The sequence below is a fragment of the Vombatus ursinus genome, unplaced genomic scaffold (genome assembly GCF_900497805.2).
Source record: "Vombatus ursinus unplaced genomic scaffold, bare-nosed wombat genome assembly UNPS02010284.1, whole genome shotgun sequence".
NCBI classification, from domain to species: domain Eukaryota; kingdom Metazoa; phylum Chordata; class Mammalia; order Diprotodontia; family Vombatidae; genus Vombatus; species Vombatus ursinus.
The window spans coordinates 13673035-13700375 of record NW_020950062.1 but is presented as its reverse complement, the minus strand read 5'-3'; the positions used below and the strand labels follow the sequence as shown (position 1 = coordinate 13700375).

At 35.3% G+C, this 27341-nt stretch overlaps 1 protein-coding gene across 3 annotated transcripts in view; it reads right to left on the bottom strand.

The window, feature by feature from the left end:
- CSMD3 (CUB and Sushi multiple domains 3) overlaps positions 1 to 27341 on the bottom strand; it is a 1542511-nt gene that overhangs the window by 432930 nt on the left and 1082240 nt on the right. For all 3 annotated transcript variants that reach the window (XM_027854053.1, XM_027854054.1, XM_027854055.1), the window contains one exon: positions 25755 to 25943. In XM_027854053.1, coding sequence (XP_027709854.1) covers positions 25755 to 25943 — 189 coding nt within the window. The remainder of the gene's footprint in view (positions 1 to 25754; positions 25944 to 27341) is intronic.

Sequence of the window (27341 nt, the reverse complement as noted above, 5' to 3'; positions counted from 1 at the left end):
TATTAAGTGCCAACTGTGTACAGAATACATGCTGTGTGATGGGGAAGTTACAATTTTAGATAAGCCACAGTCACTGCTCTGATGGAACTTAGCTTCTAGTAGAGGGATATTATGCTTAACATATCACAAAAATAATATAGGATAAATACATTAAAAAGGTACAGACCAAGCTCTATATGAGATCCTGGAATGTAAAGGTCATTATTGACTAGGTAAACCAGGAAAGATTGCATAACACACGCATTTGGACTTTAATTTAAAAAAAAGACTTTAAGAAGTCCAAAGGAGAAGGAAATTTCAGACATAGGGAGCAGCAAAAGCAAGGAGGTGAGATAGTACAGGGCCTATGGAGTGCTGGCTTTGGTGTCACAAAGCCCGGGTTCAAATCCTATCTTTGACACTTACTATACTATACATTTACATATAATATAGGACATAATACCGTAATATAACTTTAAAAATCAGTTAAAAGGTGTAAGAAATGTATGAGAGATTTTTAGGAAGGGGAATAAGAAGGATAAAAACACCTTCAAGAAGTAGCACCTGAGTCAGACACTAAAAGAAAGATTAAAAAAAAATCTGAGATGTGAAGGAAGTCCATATCAAGCATACAGAGATGTCTTATAAAAAGTGGTGCAGACAAGAAAGGACATAATGAAATTAGGGAACAATGAATGCCAAAGATTGGCTAAAACATGGCATGTTAAGGGGAACAGTATGAAAAAAAAATAAGACTTGGGCAGATATAGATTGCAGAACAGGCTAAGGAGCATGCATTTTGTTCTAAAAGCAATGCAATGTCATTTAAGATTCTTGATTGGGAGAATGTAATATCACTTATGCATCAGGAAGCTTACTCTAACAGCTGTGTGGATAGATTGTAGGGCAGAGACACTGAAGGCAGAGAATCCAGCTGGGATGTGGTCGTGAACTGATTGATTGATTAATTGACTGACTTGATTGATGTAGGGTAACAGCGGTAGAAGCGGAAAGCAGAGTATGCATGCAAGAGATCACATATTGACATTGCTATTAATATTATGTGGTTATGTAGTATAACAAAGAATCAAAGAAGTTTTAAGCCAAATAACTTGGAGAATGACCAATGGAAGTAGGGAAATTTATTAGAAACACAGGTTTTGGAAGGCAGATGGGTTTAATTTTGAACATATCTATTTTTAAGGTATAGTCATGTTACCAAGTTGAAGATGTTCAGTAGACAGTTGGAAATACGTCTGATCTCAGGAGAAAGGTTAGACCCGGATTTGAGAGTTATCTACACAGGGATAATTGCTGAAGTCATGGGAAATGATGTGATTGCCAAAGGAGGGAGAACAGAAAAAGAAAAAGAGAGGGCAGAGGACAGAGCATTTACTCTAAAAATGTTTAATTTGGCATCTCTTGTGGCTGTGCCCACTATTAAATGAGAATAAAGAGGCCGAAGAGAATGGTTTTAAAAGAACAAGAAAATTCTTCAAGATTTTTCGTTGATTACATATAATATTCTCTGGTACAAAACAAAGTACATTAGCTAAAAATATGCATCATTTAATTAGCAAAACACACAGCAGATTCAAATCTATAATTATCTCACTGAGTGAATAGTCTGCCCTTTTGTGTTAATCAAAGGACACATTATGTACTGATCCTTGAAGGTCAGTAAACTAGGAAATTTTCAGATTAGAAAGGGGAAGAAAATCCAGAGCCATGGAATATGACAGAAACCATCAATTTGGGGGCCCTTATAAGTCAAATTCCAGAGACATTAACAGAAGTACCCTAGCTTATTTCAACTGTTGTGACACACACCATCTGTGCCTCTACAAGCTGTGAATTAGATTTTCATCTAAGCTATCAAAAGCAGAAGTAGTATACTAAAGTGAAAGTGAATTATCTCATTTTGTGTGTGGATAAACTAGCATAGGAAAAAGGAGCCAAAAGACAGGCATTTGAGGAATTCCTGAAGAAGAAGAAGAAAAGACATGCAGAATATTTGACCTGCAAATACCGACAAAAAAAAAAAAACAAAAAACAAAAATAAGTATAACTAGCAAAGGAAAATAAGTAATAAAAGGAAATAAATTATTCTATAGTAAGAGTATTTTTTTAAACAGAGAGTGACCTGGGGGGAGGGAGATAAAAAAGCAAACAAGAAGATAAATATGTAAGTAGAAATTAAGATACAAGAGATGTGAAGATAGAAGAGTACAACTAAAGCACCATGGACTAACTCCTATTATTTCACTTCCCCCACCTCCAATACATCCTCACCAATTACAAGTGAATCATATTTTACAGTGCAGAATTGCAAAGTGAATGGGAGGGTTCATATATGGGAAGAGATGAGGAACAATGAGTAATGGATAATACAGGTTACCAAGTCAAAGGGTGAATAATAAAAGGATGGTGATTCTTTTAGTCCCTAGAAAGAAGCTTAAAGAAACTATAAAAGAATGAGAGAGGTGACAGAAAGGAGGGATCAAATCTGGTGGACTGGAAGAGGAGTCTTACCCAAGTAGGTGTGTACTTGTGATGAGATGGGAATCTCATGAAAACGTTAATATCAGGGAACTGATGCACTGAAAAGCCTATGGGCAGCATCCTAGCCCAGGGAGAGATATGAGTAAGTTCCTAGAGGGAAACAGTACCTGTGGTGGTAAATGAGATACAGACCCAGAAACAAGATAGCATATATGGCCTCTGGAAAAGTAAGTAATCATGGGGAGAAAGTAGGACTAAGCAACACAATGTAGAGCCTGAGATAATTCCTACAACACAGTGAAGCTTTTGTCAAATCTTGCTTCCCTCATGAATTGATATTCCTTAGAATAAGACATAGCATAGGGGAAAAAAAAAAGATGATGGAGCAAGATCTGTAATCACTCAAGAGATTTTAGCCTAACCATCCAAATAGAAAATGCCAAATTCATACAGAATATTTGCTGCCTATGCTTTGGAATGTAAGGGAGACATGTTTATTAACATTTTACTACGTGAGAAACATTACACTAATTTCTGAGGATACAAACAGAAAATCATGACAGCTACTATTCTCAAGGAGCTGAATTTTTAATTGGAAGTCATAACACATTAAAGAGGTTCATGTCCATTCTCAGATCATGAATGATGGAAACATCAAGCACTAATTAAATCCTGGCAGGGAAAATAACAAGGTTGATAGCAATGTCCCAAAGACATTGGAGAAAACCTGCCTTGTCATTGGTCGCCCTACAAAGCATATAGTGGGTCCAGTGGTTGGAGTGGAGTGTGGGAAATAGGATATACTTCCAGCAGTGGTAAGGATGCAGGGGTCTGAGAGCTGAATAAGGTAACAAAAGATCTCTAATTCCCTTCAGTGTCATTAGGTGGTGCTGTTCTGACTTTTAGCTGCTAGCTGACATGCTGGGGGGAAGGAGAAAGTTTGTTACTCCCATCCTAGGTGCTGGTGGTGGTAGCTGGTTCCAGCACAAATTTTGTTCCCACAGACTGACTGCTACTCAAGATATAAGAGAAATAAGCCCAATGGGAGTGGCATGATACTATCACCAGAAAAAGACATCAGTGGTTTTACAACAGCAATAAGGAGGTCAATGTCACCGGCTGCAAGAGTATGTTGGGGGAAGTCAGGTGAAGGTACAAGCAGAGGGCTAGGTGATAAAGGGCTTTGAATGCTAAAAATTATATGTTATATTCAATCTTGAAGGTGATAGGGACCCACTGGAGTTTATTGAATAAGGGGTTGACATGGACCTGAACTTCAGGAAAATTATGTTAGTATTGAATGGACAGTGGGGAGAGATATGTGACCAGGAGATCCACCATTAGGCTATTACAGTAGTCCAGGCAGGAGGTATATTGGGGGCAAGGGGTAAGGTGAGAGAAATGATTATTAATAACCAATGATTTGGGGAGATCCATAATTCCTTCCTTTTTCTTAAGTCCTCATTTCAAAACTATCTCTGAAGGTTGAATTGATGTTCTCCTCAATCCTGATCAGATCTAACTTAATGTTATAAGGAATTTAATATAAGGTAGGGAAGTCTATGTCCTACACTGGTATGGGTGGGGATAAATTCTTTGAACAGATTGTCCAAGGCTGGTCAATTTAAGTAAATGACATAATCAATGTTCATTAGAGTATGTCCAGTCCTTCATTGTAATATTCATTCTCTTTCATTACTTGTTAACCAATCAGAGTTGATTGCCACCTTTAGAAACACCCATTCTTCCAAGGGCATATAAACTATGAGCCCACCACCATGAGGGGTCTTTGGCATTCAAGTATGTTACTGTCTTCTTTGACCAATAAAATGCTATCATTATTAATAAAATGGCCACTTTTTTTGGGGGGGGTTACCACCATTTTTTTAAACATATGTTTTTAAAACTTTGGGTTACAAATTTTCTCCCTTCCTCCCCCTCCCCACCCACACTCATTGAAAAGTCAAGCAACTCAATACAGGTTATACATGTGTTGTCATGCAAAACATTTCCATAGTAGTCATGTTGTAAAAAACTAAGTATATTTCCCTTCATTCTATCCTGTCCCCCATTTATTTGATTCTCTCTTTTGACCCTGTCCCTCCTCAGAAGTGTTTGCTTCTGATTATCCCCTCTCCCAATTTGCCCTCCCCTCTATCATCTGCCTGCTCTCTTGTCCCCCTCCTCCCTTATCTTCCTGTAGGGTAAGATATATTTCCATACCCCATTGTGTATGTTAAACCCTCCTTAAACCAAATCATATGAGAATAAGATTCACTCATTCCCTCTCACCTTCCTCCATTTCCCCTCCACTGTAAAAGCCTTTTCTTGTCTGTTTCATGTGAGATAATTTGCCCCATTCTACCTCTCTTTTTTCCTTCTCCCAGTATAATCCTCTCTCACCCCTTAAGTTTATTTTCCAGATATCACCCCTTCATCTTCAACTCACCCTGTGCCATCTATCTATCTATCTATCTATCTATCTATCTATCTATCTATCTATCTATCTATCTATCTATCGATCTATACATACATATATTTTTTTTTCTCCCACTACCCTAATACTGACAAAGGTCTCATGAGTTACAAATATCATCTTTCCATGCAGGAATGTAAACAGTTCAACCTTAATAAGTCTCTTATGATTTCTCTTTCCTGTTTACCTCTTCATGTTTCACTTGTATTTGAAAGTCGAATTTTCTATTCAGCTCCGGTCTTTTCATCAAGAATGCTTGAAAGATCCCTATTTCACTGAATGACCATTTTTTCCCCTGAAGGATTATACTCAGTTTTGCTGGGTAGGTGATTCTTGGTTGTAATCCTATCTCCTTTGCCCTCTAAAATGGCCACTTATCCACAAATTATGTCTTTTGAACTTTTTAAATGCCACAAAGACCTAAGAAGACTGGAAATTTAGGAGGGGGTTAGGTTATGAAGGATTTTGTAAGGGCATGCACAAGGGTAGTGGCAGTATTAGAAGGAGGGGCACATTTCTAGAGATTTTACACAGATGAAATCACAGGCCTTGACAACTGACTGGATTGGGGAGTGGGGTTACACATAGTGTGGAGTCAAAGTGTCAAGTTATGAGTCTGAGGGACTTGGTACTGAATGAGAATGTACTAGCTGTGTGTTCCCTATTACTTATGATTATTCCCATTACTAAAAAGAGGTTTTATATTTGTAAGAGTATGTCCCAGGTTTATGGGGGAAATGATTCATTACTATTATTCTTAATATGCTATTTCATTAAATGCCTTCAATTTGAATTAATCTTGTCCCTAGTAAAGGTAAGCACATTGGTTGGGGCTTCTGAGTTTTGGTTTTGCATGGAAATAGACCTGCATAATATCCTAAGCCTGGGTAACCTTATTTGGAGGAACATACATGTGTTGAGTAGGGAGGTACACTTAGGTGCTATAAAACAAAACAAAAAAAACAAAGCTAAAACAATGGCATAACCTTCACAAAGAGAAAATATGGACAAGAATCCTCAAAGCTGATTGAATTTCAAGAATTTATGATCTGCATTTATAGAATGATCATCCATACTATTAAAATCATCACAATATAAAATAAAAAAAAAACTTGTTTTGGATTTTTTTTTAAAGTAAAACATACAGTCTGCAGCTCTCAGCCCACAGAAAATAAGAAGAGTGATCAGAAGACTACAAAGGCACTCTTTGCTAGCAGGATTCTGTTGCTTTGCCCATGATCAGATCTGGGTCACAGTCCTGGGTGGCAGTCCCAGGGTGAGGAGTAGCAGTGGCACACCAGAACTCACGAGCCATAGTAGAGCAGGGCGAAAAAAGAATACTTCTGGTCACTCCCAGACCAGAGCACAGGTCAGGAGACGAATAAATACTTCTCCTTAGAACACACCACGTTGGAAGGACTTGAAAACTTCTAGGACCCTAGAAGTATCCCTGAAAACTGCTGCACAAAAACCCTGAAGCTTGGGGCAGTGTACCTTCCACCCTGGAAGCAGAGCCTCGCTTTAATGAAGAGTTAAAAGTCAAGAATAGACTGGGAAAATGAGCAAACCACAGAAAATTCTGACCATAGGAAGTTATTATATGGTGACAAGGAAGATCAAAACACACTCAGAAGAGGATAACAAAGTTCTCTTACATCCAAAGCCTTCAAGAAAAATATGAATTGGTCTCAGGCTATGGAAGAGCTCAAAAAAGATTTTGAAAATCAAGTAAGAGAGGCAGAGGAAAAATTGAGAAAAGAAATGAGAGTGATGAAAGAAAATGATGACAAAAAAAGACAACAGCTTGGTAAAGGAGATACAAAAAATAATGAAGAAAATAACACCTTAAAAAACAGAATAGGCCAAATGGGAAAAGAAGTACAAAACGTCAATGAGAAGAATGCCCTGAAAAGCAGAATTGGCCAAATGGAAAAAGAGGCACAAAAATTCACTGAAAAAAATTCCTTAAAAAATAGAAAAGGACGTACAAAAGCTCACTGATGAAAATAAATTCTTAAAAAATAGAATTAAGCAAATGAAAGCTAATGACTTCATGAGAAATCAAGAAACAACAAAACAAAAAGGAATGAAAAAAATAGAAGACAATGTGAAATATTGCATTGGAAAAACAACTGACCTGGAAAATAGATTCAGGAGAGATAATTTTAAAAGTATTGGATTACCTGAAAACCATGATTAACAAAACAGCCTAGACATCATCTTTCACGGAATTATCAAGGAAAACTGCCTTGATATTCCAGAACCAGAGGGTAAAACAGAAATAGAAAGAATCCACCAATCACCTCCTGAAAGAGATCTCAAAATGAAAACTCCTAGAAATATTATAGTCAAATTCCAGAGCTCTCATGTAAAGAAGAAAATATTGCAGGAAGCCAGAAAGAAACAATTCAAGTATTGTGAGCCATAGTCAGGAGAACACAAGATCTAGAGCTTCTACCTTAAAGGATCAGAGGGCTTGGGATGTGTTATTCCAGAGGACAAAGGAGCTAAGATCACAACCAAGCATCACCTACCCAGCAAAACTTAGTTTTGGGAAAAATGGACATTCAATAAAATAGATAGCTTTCAAGAATTCTTGATGGAAAGAGCAGAGCTGAATAGAAAATCTGACTTTCAAATACAAGACTCAAGAGAAGCATAAAAAGGTAAACAGGAAAGGGAAATCATAAGAAACTTAATAAGGTTAGATTGTTTACATTCCTACAAGGGAAGACGATACTTGTAACTCATAAGAACATTCTCATTACTATGGTAGTTAGAAGGCATATATATAGATAGAGGGCACAGGTTTGAGTTGAATATAAAGGGATGATATCTAAAAAATAAAATAAAATAAAGGAGTGAAAAATAGGAACGCACTGGGAGAAAGGGAAAGGGAGAGGTAGAATGGAGTAATTATCTCACATAAAGGAGGCAAGATAAAGCTTTTACAGTACAGGGGAAGAGGAGGGATGTGGGTGGGGAAGTGAGTGAACCTTACTTTCATAAAAATTAGTTCCAAGAGTAAATAATATACATACTGAATTGGGTATATAAATCTATCTTACCCTACAGAAAAATAGGAGGTGAATGGGATAAGAGAAGGGAGGAGGGTCACAGGAGGGAGGGCAGATTGGAGGAGGTAGTAGTCAGAAGCAAAACACCTTTGAGGAGGGACAGGGTAAAAGATAACAGAGAATAAAATAAACAGGGGGAGACAGCATGAAGGGAAACACATTTAGCAATCATTAATGTGAAAAAATTTTGAATCAAGTTTCTCTGATAAAGACCTCATTTCTCAAGTGAGAACAGAGTCAAATTTATAAAAATAGGAGCCACTCTCCAATCGATAAATGATCAAGAGATATGAATAGTCTTCAGACGAAGTAACCAAAGCTATCTATAGTCATATGAAAAAATGCTCTAAATCACTACTGATTGGAAAAATGCAAATCAAAACAATTCTGAGGTACTACCTAATACATATTAGATTAGTCAATAGGACAGAAAAGGAAAATGAGAAATGTTGAGGGGGGATGTGGGAAAAATGAGACATTAATGCACTGTTGGTGGAGTTTTGAACTGATTCAACCATTCCGTAGAGCAATTTTGAACTATGCCCAAAAGGCTATAAAACCATGCATGCCCTTTGACCTAGCAATACCACTACTAGGTTTGTATCTCAAAAGACATAGAAAAAAAAAGGAAAAGGACCTATACATACAAAAATATTTATAGCAGCTCTTTTCTAGAGACAAAGAATTGGAAATTGAGGGGATGCCTATCAATTGGGTGACAGTTGAAGAAACTGTGCTATGTGATTGTGATGGAATACTATTGTGCTACAAGAAATGATGAGTGGGATGCTCTCAGAAAAACCTGGAAAGACTTATATGAACTGATGCAAATGAAATGTATTATGTACAAAGTAACAGCAATGTGAGATGATTAGTGGTATACTGTAAGATGATTAGCTGTGAATGACTTAGCTATTCTCTGCAATACAATGACCCAAAACAATTCTGAAAGACTTATGATGAAAAAATCTCCAGAGAAAGAACTGATGATGTCTGAACACAGACTGAAGCATACTTTTTTACTTTCTTCATTTTTCTTGAGGTTTTGTGTTTGGTTTTGTGTTTTTTTATCTATGTTTACTTTCACATGATTAATATGGTAATATGTTTTGCATGACTACACATGTATAACCACTATCAAATTGCTTGCCTTCTCAATGAGGGAGGTGGGAAGAGAGGAAGGGAGGGTACTTGGAACTCAAAGTTTTAAAATTAGTGTTAAAATTGTTTTTACATGTAATTGGGGGAAAATCAAATACTAAAATTTCTAAAATATGAACTGATTAAACAGCATAAAATAGAATAAAATAAAGCAAAACATGCATGTGCACATGTACACACACAACTAAATAGTACTAACGAGGTGGATTCAGACTTTCTAAATTATTTCAGTGAGGTTATTTGCACAAATAAAAATAAGAATAGTATTGGGAGAAGCAACTAAGAAAGGTAGGCTTTCACTGTTTTAGGTAGTCACTATTGAAGGCCTCAAAATTCTCCAAGAAGAGTAATAGCAATAATTATACCTGGCATTAATTGTAGTCCTTTATAGTTTAGAAGGCACATTCTATAATTATTATACTAACACAAAAACTCTGTGAGGTAGGTTCTACAGATATTACTAAGGCAGCTAGGTGGTGTACTGGATGAAGTTGGGAACATGGAATCAACAAGACCAAAGTTCAAATCTTGCCCCTGATACTTACTAGCTGGGTGACCCTGAGAAAGTCACTTAATCTCTGTCTGCCTCAGTTTCATCATCTATAAAATGGGGATAATAAATAATAGCACCTACTTCCCAGAGTAGTTACCTTATAGTGATTTGGTGGGGAAAAAATCATCCTAAGTTTCCCATTTCTGATTCATAAATAGTTTGTTTCAACATATAATCTACAGTATGTTGTTTATGTTTGTTGTTCTCTACTTCTCTGGAGCTAAAATAAAAATATGCAAGCCATTTTTGGAGAGGCAGAATGGGATAAAGAGTAGAAAGAGGGCTGAATTTGGAGTCAGTTAACTTGAGTTTCAATTTTGACAACTGTTAATTATCAACTTGGAAAAATTCCTCTCTCTGCACCTCATTTTCTCATCAATAAAATAGCCAGTATTTATATAGTGCTTTCAGGTTTGCAAAGCACTTTACAAATATCTGGTTTGATTCTGACAGCAACTCTATACAGTAGGTAATATTACTATTCTCCTTTTAGAGATGAAGAAACCTAGGATAAGAAAGTTTAAGTGACTTGCCCAGCATTAGAAGATAACAGGTATTTGAGGCAGGATTCAAACTCTGGTCTTCCTGAATCTAAATGCAGCACTCTATCTACTGTGACACTTAGCTGCCTAAAGGTGCTTGTATTTTCCCTAAGGCCTGCTCCCTCTCTCCTCATTAGGCAATTAGGGGCATGGGGAGGGAGGAGGGTTAGAGTTCTGATATATCTGATTAAGGCTGACAGAGGCTTAAGTTACTTTCCCAAAGTTCTTTTACTGGTACCATGTGGCAAAGCAGTCATTTAACTGAGGTTCTTCACTCATGGGAAGACTCTCATACTTAATATTTAGCTCTATGTGTTCAACAGCCCTTTCTCCCTCCCTTTTCTCTGTCAACTTCATCTGTTTCTTTGCACTAAATAACCTGTAATTCTGAGATTTCAAATCTGACTCTGTTACTCTGTAGGTTTAATTAGTGAAGGGCCAAAGGGCATACAATATGGCATTTTTAATGTACTTCAGTAACCTGCAATTTTGTCAGAGTGAAAACTGATAAAGCACTCCACCACATAGGTCACATACCATTTACAACTATAGAGTTGCCTGAGCATCATAGGGGTTAAGTGACTTGTCCATGATCACATAGCTAGTAACTGTTAGAAGAAGTTCAAGACTCTTATTTACCACAACACTAGGCCTCTCAGTCTTAGATTTTTAAAATACATGGTACCTAAAGGTGCAGTACAGAATCTTACAGAGGTAAATTCCCACATGATGCAACCACAATCATTTCATAAGGCAAAGTATATGTAAATCTCTAACAAACTATCAACAACCAAACCACACAAATGATGATAAGGTATGATTTCCCTTAGGAAAAACAAAAGCATAAGAATAATGATGTTGTTAAGTTAGACTCAGTAAAGGTCCAGACCACCTATAAAATAGGAATATGTTAAAATGAGACCACATTGTGAAGAGAATTTATCCCAATACAGCCAACCCCGATACAGTGTCAATCAATGTAAATTTAAAACACTATAATAAAATTCACAAAATAAAAGGTATCACCTTTGAAAATGTAACCTTTGTGGACTGATTAAAGCACATGAAGAGAGAAAAATGTTACCATACCTATAACTGACCCAAGATCCAATAGAGAGATATAAAGAGAATTCTTGGATACAACGTATAGATTGAAAAAATTATGTTAAACCTATAAATTTAAATTGTGGGAGTTCTTTAATCCCCTAATTCATTTTTAAAAAAGAGCTACTTGATATAGAAGATTTAAATTCTACAAATAATTTCCTGAAAATTTAAGTTTCTATATCCTATAAAAGTGTTTCTACAGTAATTTACTTTGACATTTTTTTTACAATTATCAGGGTTATTGTTTATTTAAATAAGCGTTCTCTTTCTCTCACATAACCCATCTGTTCCTACTTGATCCTGCAGTTAATTTATGATGCTTATTTTGTAACATCGTATTATTTCTATGGCAACCAACTTTTTATAAAATACAGGATGTTGACTTCAGCTTCTTTCCCCTGCAGGAAAGATTCTGGTTTGAAGCTAGGTAAGCTTGAGCTAAAAGGTAAATAGCTGCCAAAATAGAGAAGATGTCTAAAAAAGGGAATACCTCTCATTACAAGAACGTGCTACAGAAACGATGGTACTTTCTAGACTAATCAATCATAGTATCCTCATTTTGTACTCAATATACCCCTCCTGCCTTGTATTCCTCCCTATGTTAATACTCTGGGACCACAGGCTATTAAGTTCTATAGTAAAATGTAGAACCACTATGATGATGTTATAATTTGTTCCTGGATTCTTTTTAGGGTGACAAAATAAGCACTAGGTGCATTTGACTACTTAGCTAAGACCATTACCAGATGAGAAATAATAAAAGTTTGCTGGACAGCAGCATCCTTTGCTAGAGAGGAACAATTATTTTCTATTGTAAGTTTTGACATTATAGGACATATTGAAAATTCACATCTGCAAAAAGATTGTATAATGTGAAAGTTCTAAAAATATGGAATCTTAAAAAAAATTTTGCCTAATGTGATTCTGGCCATTCCTCTCAGCTTTAGAAGACTTTTAGGTGTAGTGTCAATCTATTACAACTTAAACCTCTTCTTCTCTAGAGACTTAACATATATTCTAATTTAGCTATAAGTAGCAATAAAGTTTAATTATTTCTTCCAGCTATCTCAAGTGCCAAATGACATATTCTCCTGGGAGTCAGAGATATATCATTGTGACACCCAAAATTCAACTACTCAAAATATAGACAAGTCAGTGAAACATTTCTGGATTTAATACCTCTAAGCTTTATTCCTCATATTTACATGTACAAAAATAACTATGCAGACTGACATGCTGAGTAAATCAAAAGGAATTCTTAACTTTTTATTCCACAAAGTTCCCATAATCACTGACTGTTTCAGTAGAACTTTGAGATTTGCAAAGAATTTTCCACACAGTATCTCATGCAATCCTCACTATAACCCTGTGAGGCCAGTGATAGAGGTATTACCACTATTTTATAGATAGCAAACTGAGTTTCATTGAGACTAACCTGTACATGTTAGAGATAAGATTTTAACCCAATTCTTGTTTAACTCTAAGTCCTACACTCCATTACCTTATGCTGCCTGAGCACGTCCTTCCCTTACATGCTAAACATAAAGCGACCTTAACTAAATCATTAGTTAAGTATTAAGACAAAGGCAAAATTGGTTTACCTCTAACAGGGAGTTGATAGCAGGAACTCCTGAACAATTTAAATGAATTCTCAAATCAATGATGTGCTTGCTTTTCCTGGAAGGACACCTCCCATGAAGGTACACAGATCCCTCATCCCTTTGCTGAGAGGATATAGAGATTTCCTCTGCTTTGTTCCCAGTGAGCAGAGTTTCCTCTAAATGCAGAGTGACTGAGAATTAGGGGGGAAGGATTCTTTTTGGTACAACATCCTTTCTTCATTGTTTATGAAGGAGAAATTTCAGACCTTGACTTTTTTCTTCATGCTTTCTCTCCCTTGGATTTCCAGACCAAATGACAGTGCAAGAAGTAAGGATACATGGGAGGGAAGGAGATTTCTTATTTTCCCTTCTAGGAACAGAACATGTCAATTTGCAGGTTGATATACAGGGTGAGAGTAGCCTATATTTACCCAGGTGAGAAAAGAGGGAGTTCCCAAACCTCTAGTTCTTGGCTGCCTTTTTGTTTCTGTAACCTAGCTTTTGAATATGCTTAATTTGACTAATATGGAGTCTGCTGCATCCCTACCATGTAGCACCATACCAGGGTATCAAAGGATACCCTCCTTTGATTGATTATTGAGAGTGAGCTGGTCACTCTCATTTCTTTTTCAGCTCTATTCTTGAGAAGAGATTCCAGTCTTGGGTTTTTATTTGTTGGGAATACTGATATAATATTTAGCCCCTTTTCACATGGAACTGCTTAGTTTTTAAGGGTCAGAAAAAGTAATTTTGTGTAAAGGAAATAATGTTATAAATGTACATTTTGATGGTTTTTAGTAGGAAAATAACTTTATTTTAATAAAATTGTTAAAATGTGTGTACTAATGGGATTTTAACATTTTGAAATAAAAAAATGTACTGCGGTAAAAATATCAACTCAAATTACTTTGTAAAAGACTTAGTAATATTCCTTGTGTCTATGTGAAGATTTAAAGGTTTTAATGGGTAGAGAAGGAACTTTTATTTAAAACTCAAAAGTATAAGAATGAAGAAAAGAAATTTAAGTACACAAAACAAGATATTACACATGTACAAGACTTAAAAGCTACAGGATAATAGTGTCTTTCAGCTAATTTGCATATAACAATTTTATGAGTGAGGGAAAAGCTATAAAAAGTGAGAAATTTATGAATTAGAAGGACTGGTGGTATCACAAAATATAACTGGGGAGTTGCTATTTTTAGGTGAAAAGTAAGTTACTGAGAGCTGATTGCCTTTGATTTACGTTATTGTAAGATGTAGGAAGAACAGGAGATAGGACCCAGAAAGCTGATGTTGAAGCTTAAAGCACAGTAAGACCAGAAACAACTTTTAAAGGGGTTCTGTAGGAAGCTTTTTGAAGATAACATCAACAAGAGTAACCAGCTGACAAGCCAGCTTTGGCTGCTAGTTCATGATTTGCTGAATGAAGACTGAGTTTTCATCTGTTTCTCTTTAGCACACCATCTTTAAAGAGATGAAGATTTTCAGAAATCCACATTGTCCTTCTCCGTTACCTATACTGGTGAAGGAGAACCAGAATGTGGGAGAGGTAATCCTTCTTTTCTGTGAGGAAGAGCTAGCAACACTGATTTGCCTTACCCAAAGAGTCAATCTGAGCTCTCTGCTGGGAGCTTGGTTCTAACCGAGCAAAGCTTTTGTAAGGAAAAAGCTGACTGAAGTGATATATAGTTAGCTCAATAAGCTTTGGAGTTTTCTGCCTTGAAGGGAACTCTTACTTAAAATAAGGGGCCACACTTTATAAATGCCCTTTTTAGGGTGATTATAAATTGAAAGGGCTTACAAATGCTATTTTTGATTATAGAAAGGAATCACATTTGTCGAGCTGGAGAAAGGTAAAGAACAACAGAGAAGCTGTTAGCAGAAAGGCCAACAAGGGCGGCGAGGTGTTTAAGTAGACAGAGTGTCAGGCCTGGCTAAGTTCATAGCTGGTCTTAGATACTTATAAGCTGTGTGACCCAGGGAAAAGTCATCTAACACTGTTTGCCTTGGTTTCCTCATCTGTACAATGATCTGGAGAAGGAAACAGCATATCATTCCAGTATTTTTGCCAAGAAAACCCTAATCGGGGTCATGAAGAGTCAAACATGACTGAAATGACTGATCAACAACAAAATAGCAGAAAGGAAGTATTATATGGTTCACATGTTTCTGAATAGACCAATGATATCAAAGTCTGGTGTCCCAAATTTTGTTTATCCCATGTACATAGGTTTTCTATCTTCACATGCTTCCTTGTCAAGTCCCTGTAAGTTTTTGCTCCCTCCTCCTCACTCCTATCCCCCAGAGATAATAAGTTTATTAGTGGAAGAGTGTAAGTAAATAGTTTTATATTTGGAATGTGATGTATTTATTATTTACACATTTATTTCCATATATGAGTACCTGTGATATTATTTCATTCATTGCATTGCTAAATACATGGTTATGCTTAATATCTAAAAGTGTCATTATTGTACATATAAATAGAAACACATTTCTAGGGGCTCAAGAGCTAGAGCATAGAGTTGAGGGAATTTATTAATGCTCAATAGGGTTACCCCCGTGTCCCTAAAAGAATTTGAGTGTGACTGTGTGTGGTGGTTTTTAATATCTAAAAGGATCATTAATGTAAGAATAAAAATAGAAATGTATTACTAGGAGCTCAAGATCTGGAGTATAGAGGAGATATATTACTAGGCCCTAAGACCCTAAAATAATTTGAGTTTGACTGTCTGGTGGTAGTTTTTATCTGAGATCCTTGACCTGTCTGTGGGAGAGCAGTGTAAGTAAGCCAACTCAGAAAGTAAGTAGTCATCTACATGCCTCATATAAGGGGATCTATTTTGGGGATAGCCACATAGTTCCCACACAATCATACTATGTTTCACTTATTTCAAGAGTTCCCAACTTCTAAGGTTCTAAAATTCTAAATTCAAAAGTAAGACATCAACTACCTCAAAGGAGAAGATTTTACTTAACATACCTACTGAAGGAGGAAGAGTATCCTTAATAAAGAATCAACCAGCAACTAAAAGACTAAAGCCATGCCATGGGCTGGGGAGGACAGGGCAAAGGATATGAAATCTCAACCTTGCCAACCTTACTATTGCCATGAGACAGTACAGGCACAAGGTGAATGAGGAAGATTTGTGCAGCAGTTCCTTAAAGTATCTTTGCCTTCTCGGAAGAGTCTAATGGACTACTTCTTTATTTTATAGTTCTATATTTGTTCAATATTTGTTCATTATTTTCTATAGCAAGTAAAATAAAAGTTGTCTCAAACCTGATATTACAAAGTACAGGAATTGGGGACCCTATTACCCATATTTTCAATTTTAGCTGAAAGATAAATAACTTTAAAAACGGATGTGTAGGAAGTAATTCCCTCACACTAACTTAAGAGTTATTAACTTGATGTCTGTGAAATTGTTTTAATTTTTTATAATTGTATTTCAATATAATTGGTTTCTTATGTAGTACTATGTATTTTATTTTATACATTTAAAAAGATTATTCTGAGAAGGGGTCTATAGGCTTTACCATATTGCCAAATGGGTCCATTACACAAAAAGATTAAGAACCTCTGCCATAATTGTATATTTGGTGACAACAGCACTTAGTATTCCTAGGTGAAATCCAAACATGAGATATATCTAAGTGTTATTCATATTTCTTTGAAATTTTACTCTGGGTGATGGAGTGGGGTGGAACAGTGGTGCACAACCACAGGAGAGTTATGGGTACTTTGAGGGTCAGATCCTCTGGACCTGTACTGTGCATCTTAACAAAGCATGAAGAGGTCATGCATATATAGACATAGCAACTAAGGTATCCCTGAAATCGCATTATTGCTTTTAGTGTAAGGTGCTGTATTTTCCTCTTGCTTCTGAGGATATTACCCTAATGAATGTATATTAATAAATATACTGTTGTTCTTCCTTCCTTTTGCCCCAGCATTGTTTGAAATCCTTTGGCTCCCTTAAGCAAATCCTATCTACATTAGCCAGTCTTTTAGATATGTAGGTAGACAGCACTCTCTTGGTCAGGCCAAGGCTGTCATTCAGATCACGAATATAAATTGGACAAGAGGAATTAGGAATTCTGAATCTTCAGTCAAGTGCTCAAAAGTGATATGCAAAGGCGATAATCTCCAATAAGATAGAGGCCAATTCTATCTGTAGTCTTTCAGTGGATTAAATATACTTCTGGGTTTGCCCCAAGGCATTTTGTCTAACTTCCTTTCTTCTATAGAAATATAATCCTAAAATTGTTTTTTTTTTAAAATCCTACAGCTATTATTTTCACTAGTTATTGTACACAATACTTTCATACTTTGAATAACCTGTTAGATTAGGTCATTAAAGTATTCTTCCAAGAAGTATTTTTGTAACAAATATTTTTGTAGCAAGTATTTTGTAACAAATAGGAGTGTTGTTTGTTTTTATTTCTCTCACTAAAGAATCCAGCAAATGTTTAGTGCCTTGAATGACAAGCTATTATCTCAAATAAGTTAATTTTATTATTCTCATAAAAGTAATTTGAATAATCTAGCCACTACTGTAGTGAATATTTTGTGTAGACTATTCACATGTTCACACGCACAGGCCTAGATGGGCTGATTAATTTCATATTGTTGATCATTCCAATCATTTCATATCATGGTTCATGACGATAATATTATTCATTAGAAGGAAAAAAAAACAAGGCGAAGTTTAATTTTGCCTGTTATTTTGAAATTTCATCATTCTTTCATTTGAAGCTGATCTGATTCAATAGACTTGAATCATTTTTTTATATCTGTCTGGTGCCAACAGGTAGGAAAAATAATGCATAAAAATAAACTCACAGAAAGCATCTTGAAAATTTACTTTGAAGAAAGACTAGTGTTACAGCTAATAGAGTGCAAAGGCTTGGCTAAAGAGCCTTGATAATATGATGCTGAACAATATATTGGAAACTGCTAAGCAGTCAATCATAAATGATGTTCATCCTATCCACGAAGCACATTGATTTTAAAGGAACAAGATTAATCTCTATTGGCAAAAGCGCTCATTTTCTCTGTTTAAGCTATCTGGTAAGGAAAGAAAAGGATGATAAAAAAGAATCCTTTTTTATTTTCTTTATAGGCTGTAGTCCTGGCATCTTTCCTGATGCACAAGGAAAAAATTAGATTCTGGCATAATAGATCTGGATTGGTCAGAGAGTTAGAAGGAACATTAGGAGTTATCTTATCCAACCCCCTCGTTTTAAAGATGAAACTGAGACCAACTTGCTGAAGGTCACAAATTAATCTCAGTCAGGTACTTGCATTCATATAGTAGTATTCAAAAATGAAAACTTAAAATAAAATATGTTATATTCTCCATAATGAATGGTTCAAACAACTGTCTGTGTTGCCTTCCTGTGAACCAGTCTAAATACAGAAAGGCATATCACAGCAAGTAGGTTAGCTACATTGAATTCTTTGGCCATGGTAGCCTAGCAAACAAACTAAAAATATAAAATGGATCTCAGACCTTCCATTGCTGCCATGACTGTGACAAAGTGGAAGAAAGAAAAAATATAAGATATTAATAATCATAATTTCTAGAACATCTAGAAACATTAGCTTAATTGGTAGTACTTTAAATATGAGATCTTTTCCCAGCAATCAAAGAGTAGAAATACAAGAGGAACTGAATCATAACAATCTCATTTTTTCTCGGGGTAAATGTAATCAAAAGACAAAAAGAAGTTGCAGCTAAGTGGAAAGGTGACTCACAGGTATTCCACAGAGAGGCAAATAAAGAAGTTGTTTCTATCCTACATCCCAAAACAACAAGAAACATTATTTTCTGTGGTATTTAGTCATATCAGATCGTAGTACTCATGAAAAAATATGTGTAAGAAGGCCACCATGAAAATAAATGAAAATTTTATGTCAATTATCAACTGTGTAATAGGTTACATCCCATTAAGAATTAAGCAATAAAAGCATGGCAAAGGAGAGCATCAGAGAGATGTATTCCTGAAAAAAAGAAAGGTGATCCTGTCATATAATGAGAACAAAAAATAATTAATAGACAGCCCATATGTTCCACTAATGTCCATGCAATGCCAAGAGAACTAGAGAAAGGTCTGCAACATTTTGACTTAATTCTACTGTGGATTATGAGTTGAGTGAATAGACAAGAGACAAATGGAATTAGAGGACATAAATGAATGGCTTTGAAGGAAGCACCCACATCAATTAGATTGTAGATTCACTGAAGAATAAATAAATAACTAAATACTTAACTAACTAACTAAATAAATAAATGAATAAATAAAATCAGCAGACTCTAAAAATAACACTCATGTCTGTATGTTACTTATTTTTTCATGTCCTACAAATATTTATTAAATGTCTATGACGTGCAAAGAATTTTCCCATTTGTCACATAGTTTTATCTTAACAATAGCACTGTAAGGATGTGTGTGTATATATATATATATATATATATATCCCCAAGATTTACAAAATACTTTCTTTAGAATTATTGTGTTTAGTAAGCATCAGGATAAGGAACCAGAGGTTCAAGGAGGTTGTGAACAAATAGTTATGAAATAGAAAAGAGAGGACTAGAACTTATGTGTCCTGACATCAAATCCATGCTTTATTAATGAGATTTTACATATAAAGAAGATGAAACAAAGAGTAGTTAGATACCTTGCTTAAAGTTTATAAAGCTAATTAATAACAAAGCCAAGGCCCACATTTTAATCTTCCTCATAGGCCATTTTCTTATATTCTAGGATCATAAATTTACAACTACAAATGATTTTAGAGACATCTTATGTTATGAGTTAACCATGTTCTATAAGGGTTTTAGTGAACATATACTAGACATCTGGAAATGGGGGTAGAATTGGGGCTGCTTGGGAAGTACATAGTCATTACTAACTCATAGACTTCAGACAGGGGTGGGGAACCTGCAGCCTCGAAACTTCATGTGGCCTTCTAGGTCCTGGAGTGTGGCCTTTTGACTGAGCCCAAGTTTTACAGAACAAATCCTTTTATTAAGGAGCTATGTTCTTTGAAGTTTGGATTCAGTCAAAGGGCCGCACTTGAGGAACTCGAGGGCCACATGTGGCCTTGAGGCTGCAGGTTCCCCACCCCTGCTTTAGAACTTCAAGGGACCTACAGCTGAATACACACACACACACACACACACACACATACATACATACATACATACATACATATACATATATATGTAGTGGACTAATATGACTTTGCTATTAGCATTCACATCATTATCTTTTTGGGCTTAGACACTAAATCATCATTATAAATTAACAGTTTATCTAAAAACAATAAGAAATGTACAGTTGTAAAGTAGTGGTATTACCATTCCCTTTTTTTACTCATGAGTAAGGAGAGAGATGTTGTTGCTTGTCCAAGGTCAGACAGAAAATCAATGACACATGAAATTAGAAATAGAAGCAGATATGCTAAATGGGGATTATGAGGATGGATGTGTTAATGACTTTAAAATGCTTGGCCTCCTTAGATGAAAAGGTGCTGCATAAAGACAAAACATTACCAATATTTAACTTACTAATCTACTTTCCAAAACAACATGTTCCTTCATTAGCTTCTTGTTTATTTCTAACATGACCTGCCTTGGTCCCTGGATAATTGGTAGGAATATTCAGACCATTCTATTTTTACTTTATCTAAAATAATGAAGAAAACCTTTAGATGTTTTTAGTGTAAATTTAATTTCTTTTTAGTGAACCACAAGTTTCTTGACTAAAAGAGGGAATTGAACTAGCTGATCTCTAAGGTTTTGGCCATATTAAAAATGTCATTTATTTATCAAAGTATTTTATAATGCTTACAAATAGCTAAAACTATAAATTAGTTAGTGGTTGTGTTACGTTGGGTGTTCTTGAATTATTTTTCCTGTAAAAGTACTCCACAGATGTCCTGTTCCCCTTAAATATATTGCCCTAGAATAGGCAATAAAGGCTATAATATTTCTTTCACTGAAATATCAGTATTCAATTGCTTTTACTAATGTTCTTAGTACTTACTTCCCAGGATTGTTGCGAGGATAAAATGAGATATTTGTTAACCTTTGCAAACCTTAAAGTGCTATATATATAAGGAGAGAGCAAGACAGACAAAACAGGGAGAGGCAGAGACAGAAAGAGAGAAACAGAGAGGACTCTTCTATTTGTTCCTTTGTTCTCACCTTTTTGGTGTGATAAATATTGATTTTCACTATAGATAGCACCTACCACCATTGGTAAAAATATTTTCTCATGTTACATTCAAAGTAATATTGAGAAGGAGAGAGGAATGACAACTATTATTTAGGAAATAGTAGAATCATTGGAAGCATAGGCCAATTTTACCTCTGACCTTGACATGGCCAAGTTATATCCACTTTCAGTCTTCATTTGGTTTATATTACACTGGTAAGTAGGGGACAAGAAGTCATTTCCCTCACAAATAAATTAGTATAAAGGTGAAGGAGGCATTTCCCACAACTTTCCAACAGTTCTCTCAATTCTTTATCCTGTGCTTTGAAATCTTGTCTCTACAACAATGAATGATATAATTTCCTCACTTGATGAAACATAAGACATAATTATGAAGGAGATGGCTAAAATTCAAACCAAATTTATTGACTATGCATCTAACTTGCCAGTATTAAAGACAGGGGAAAGTGGATTAAGAGAAGTAAGAGTAAGTGAGAGAAGAACAATACACATATGCGAAAGTATGGGACACTTGATTGTCACACACTGAGCTGTAGCAATTGTGGCATCAATTCCATTAGTGTTTCCAAGGAAAGATCAAGAGGTAAAAAAGTAAGGAAAGTAAAGGAAGACACTCAGTAGTAGGAATGGTAGCAAGATGCCTACACTGGGTGAAACCTGGTTTCCTGTTGGATGACTAGATGGGATATGGAACATTATGGCCTGGCTAGATATAATGTGTTAAGTGAGTTTTCATTGCTCATTGAACAAAATCCAAAAAAGGGAAAAATAGTAAAAATCCATGGTTTCAAATGTCTATACACAAATGCTCAAAGTTTAGGCAACAAGCATGATGAACTGAGGTCTTAAAAATAATTCAAACATAACCCTATAAGTGTAACTAAGACTTGGTGGAATAAGGCTATTGAAGTATATCTTATTAAAAGGAAACAGGTAAGGTAATGAGGGGTGAGATAATCATTAAATATTAATAAGGTATATTCAGGAAAACAAGGAAATAGAGTATGGAAGTATGGTAAAGAGTATTTTCATGAAGGTCAATGGATGGAATATGAGAGTATTTTCATCAAGATAGTCTATAGATCATCTGTCCAGAAAAAGTAAATAGTTGAGCTCAGAAAAAGTTCACAAGTTGGGTACAGAGGCTTCTTTATCCAGATATCTGTTGGCATATTCTTTTCCAAAAGCAGAAAAACTAGTAACATCTTGACTTGGATAAAGGTTAATTTAATTCTTCAAATTGTAAGAATTAATTTGAGAGGATTCTACTCAGGAATTGAACTTAACAATGAGGGAAGAATTGGTTGCCAGGGTTAGAAACAATATGAACTTTGGGGAAAGTGTTCACTAGAAGCTGAGATGATAAAAGCCAAACAGTCTTATGTAGCTCAAGATTTTGTTAGAGTAGATTTCAAAGACTTCAGAGGAAGGATACATATAAATTTTACAGAAGTCAGCCCAAGAAAGATAAAAAAATCTTAAGAATTTTGAAAACACATCAACCAACTTAAATATTAAACTTAGTTACAGAAGAAAAAAGCAAAGGCAGGTAACAGGATAAAGACAAAATTGTGGTACAGTACTAAACAATAATGGAAGTGCTAAAGGTCAAAATGAACTGAGGCTGGTAAAGAAAGCTAAGAGAATATATATGTATATACATATATATTTATATATATTATGATAGAATAAGGATGGTGTGGGGACTAGAGAACATGCTACATGAATAAAAGTAGAAGGAATTAGAGATGTTCAATCTGTAGAAGTAAAGTCCTTGGGGGAAGATAATAGTTGTCTTTAAGCACCTGAAAACATTCCACATAAAAGTCATTAGACTTACTTTTTTTCAGTAGTTTTAGTCACGTCCTACTCTTCATAAACCCATTTGGGGTTTTCTTGACAAAAATACTGGAGTGGTTTTCCATGTCTTTTCTAGCTCATTTTATTGATAAGGAAACTGAGGCAAACAGGGTTAAGTAATTTGCCTATGGTCACAAACCTAGCAAATGTCTGAAGCCAGATTTGAACTCAGGTCTTCTTGACTCCAGGCCCAGTGCTCTATCCACTGTACCACCTGGCTGCTCCAATTAGTCTTATAGAAACACATATTTAGAGCTACAGAAGACTATATGTAGTTAAATCATTCTATAGCTTAGAAAACAGTCTCAGAGAGGTAAAGTGACTTTTCCAAAGACATAGCTGATAAGGGGCAAAGCTGGGACTCTATCAAAAGTGTTCTGATGCTGAACCCAGTGTTCTTTCCATTATACCATACACATTTATTCTAGCCCCTACAATTGTCTTTTTTTGCAGTCATGACCATAGCTATGATGACTTGGCCCCAAAAGGTAAAACTGGGATAAATGAGTATAGATTCAAGGGAGGCATTTTTAGGGTCCATGTAAGGAAATTCTGCTAATGATTAGAGCTGTCCCAATGGGAAATGTGCTGCCTCTGATGGAGGAAGGTCCTCTTTCACTAGAGGTCTTCTAGAGAAAGCTGGACGACCACTTCTGGAAGATACTGTAGAAAGGATTCCTGTGCAAGTTCATGTTAGGCCAGATGACCTCTGAAGCCCCTTCCAACTGAGATTCTGTTGTATATGAAAACTTCACTTTAAAGATGAAAAAAAGCAAACTGACTTTCAGAAAGGTAATTAAGATCACAAATCCTGAGTAGCTGAGCTTATGTTGTAATACCTTGCCAGTGTTCTTTCTAATACCTTGGTCTATTTGATTGGATTTGGCTTCATTTTGTAATGTTCTGGTTGTTAAAGGGACCTCAAAACTTTTGTACCTGGTTTAATACCTTTAGGCCAGACAATCATTCCCACCACTCCAACCCAGCCCAAGAACTTTCAGTTACTATGTCCTATGGAGGGTTAAATCTTCAGGTCTCATTTGGGGCTTCCCAGGGATTAATTTTTTCATATCCTCATACAGTTCAGCATACTGCTAGTGGTGGGAGGTAGAAATTGGAAGTATATTGTTGGAGCTGTGTTTCTCTTATTTAGAGACGGGTCATGGAGAGATTTTCAGGGAGTCACTAAAGTTGAGTAGAGAAAAAATTTCATTTTTGTTTTCATTAACCTCTAACTGAAATTGAGCATTTCTTCAATTATGAATTCAGGCAATGAACCACAATACCATTAATAGTACCTTGACTTTGTCACCATTAGAAATCACAGATATTTTCATATCATGTTACAATTGCACATAAATCTTAAAATATCATTTAGAGATATCACTATTTGAAAATTACTATAAGCAGACACTCAAAATTGGCTATATTTAATGTGTTAATAAGGAAGCATATCTAATATTAACTATTCCACAAATTTGGGTTTTTTGTTATATGTTGATAAATTTTTCCACATATCGGGTTTCCCTTGCAATCTTATGCATTTTATTTTATGAATCTAAACACACTGTTCTGAGAAGAGGTCGATAAGTTTTACCAGAATGCCCAATGTGTCCATAACAATAAAACAGTTAAGAACTTTACTGTAAGGGCAATTCTGTCATGTCACAATCAAAAACTTGGCCCAGGGTTTGGGTTCTGAGAGTTATGTTCAGTTTTACAATATCTTATACTATTTACAAAGAATTGTGGTATGCTTATCATCATCATTATTATTAAAGTTCATTCAACTTAAATTATTTTAATTTTTTTTATAATTACACATTAGCACTGGAGATCACTTAGAATGTCACAACAATTATTATTGTAAATATGGCTGTGGAATTTTAAACACATGAAAGAGTTAGCGAACTTTCCTAAATACTTAATTTGTAATTAGCCTTGGGAAACACAGTGTCCCTTTTTTTGGTTCAAGAAAATAATTCTATTTTGTCAATAGAACAGAAGGTGTCAATTTTCACAAAACTGATGTTTGAGTTCCAAACTGCTCATTTAAACTATCTCTATCAGATATCAATTCCTTTATTAATTTACCAAGTACCCAACACTGAAGAAACTGTAAATATCTAGCCAATAAATATCTTGGTATCTTTTAAATGAAAGTCAGGTATGAAAAAAAAGTCACAGACATGCCAACCTAGGCAGATGAATTGAATTTCTGAATTGAAAGGTTCATATTTTATGCATATCCTTACCAAATTATAAAATATCAACAAAACTCCTGGAAAAATCAACTAACAATGTGATATTATTTCACCTTCTACATGATGTCAAAATTAATATTTTTATATCTATTCATGATTATCATCACCAGTAAAAAATTAAAACTAAAATTAAAAAAAAACTTAAAAGCATGGTTGCTTAAATGCAGCAGTCTAGAAAGCAATTAGAAATTTATTTAGCTATACTAGATTTCTAGGTTTAAAAGAAATATAAAAGAATAAAACTAAAAAAAATTGATGAAAAAAACCAAACAGATTATAAAAATTAAGGGTGTATTACCATGCACATCCATGCTATACATCTGCAACTCCATGGACAGTGACAACACATACAAGCAAATGAAAGCAGCTGACCACGTACCCACACACCTTGGCAGAGGTGCACTCCACACACGCCGGCCACCACCAAGACAGATGATCTCAGAAGTCCCTTCTAGACGATATCCTGATGAGCATGAGAAGGTCAATGTATCTCCAACCCCAAAGTTCAGTCCTATTCGATTTCCATATTGGGGAATTCCAGGATCCTCACAAGGTTCAAGATTATATTCTACAAATTGGTGAGAGTGGGGTGGGAGGAAGAGGGTGAAAGGGCATATGGAGTCAAGATGATAACAGAAAAGAAAAATGATCATGCCAAGTTAGAAGGGCACTATTTCCATCTGATTCTACTTATGCCGACAATTCATTTTAGAACTTGATTTTCAGCCTCAGTCTTTTTTTTATCATATTTTATTAACATATTTTATATGACTCACAAAGAAACATATCCATAGAATTTATTAGACAACTGTTTTTTTTTTTGCTTCACCCCATTAGGAAGAAGTAAGAACAATGAGGAGAAGCAATACAGAGCAGAGGACTACCGTATGTGGCCCTCAACACTCCCCAGTGCAGGAAAACCAGATAAATATGTAACTGGGGTACATTAAAAAACAATAAAAAATAAAATAGAACATAAAGTTAGTGTGTGGTTTTCTAAGTGAATATGTAGCCCACAGGAATCCTTATATATCATTTTTATTTGAGTTCCTCATCTGTACAATGGAATAATGATAGCATCTATGTCACAGGACAGAATCAAATAAGGTACTATCTGTAAAGTGCTTTGTAAACCTTAATATTCTCTATGAGAGTTATTATTGTTATATTGACTACATAAATTATTACTATATCATTTTAATAATGAATAATAATAATAATAATAAGCAAAAAAGCAACAGTGAAAAACAGAGAGGACTTGTCTAGTTTATTCTGTAAGTGCTTAATCTCACGTCACTGACTCTCTGAGTTGTCAACTGACATTAGGAGAGTTATCTACCTTTGATTAGATGACTGACCTGATGCTAACTGAAAGTGCTCCCAGTCCATGACACTGGTAGTATAAGGGAAAGGGAACGGGTTCTTCACTTTATGGTAAATTCCATATTTTTATGTGCCTCATGATTATTTCTGGCATCCCTTTAGTATAAAACTCCTGCAAATAATCCTGTAAAAGACCATTTCATAATATATTCTTTCATTATCATAAATAAATTTAAGTTGAGAGGCAGTATCATTTACTACACAGAGGGCCAGTCTTGGAGTCAGGAAGACCTGGCTTCAAGTCCTACCTTTGGTAGATACTAACTACAGGTATCTGGGAAAATCACTTGACATCTAAATATCCCAAGAAAATCCCTGAGACTAAACATCAGGAGTTCTCAAACTTCTGTGTGTGTCATGGATGACTCTGGCACTGTGGTGAAATAAAAACTTTTCTCAGAACAATGTTTTAAAATGAATAAAATAAAACACACAAGATTCCAAAGGAAATCAGTGATATTGGAATGCAGTTATCAAAATATAAAAAATAAAGGTCCTTAGACCCCAAGAAGCCTTGCTATAGAGTGAGGATGGCTTGATCTTCATTGAAGGGAGGAGGTGAGTAATTTTCATATTTACATAC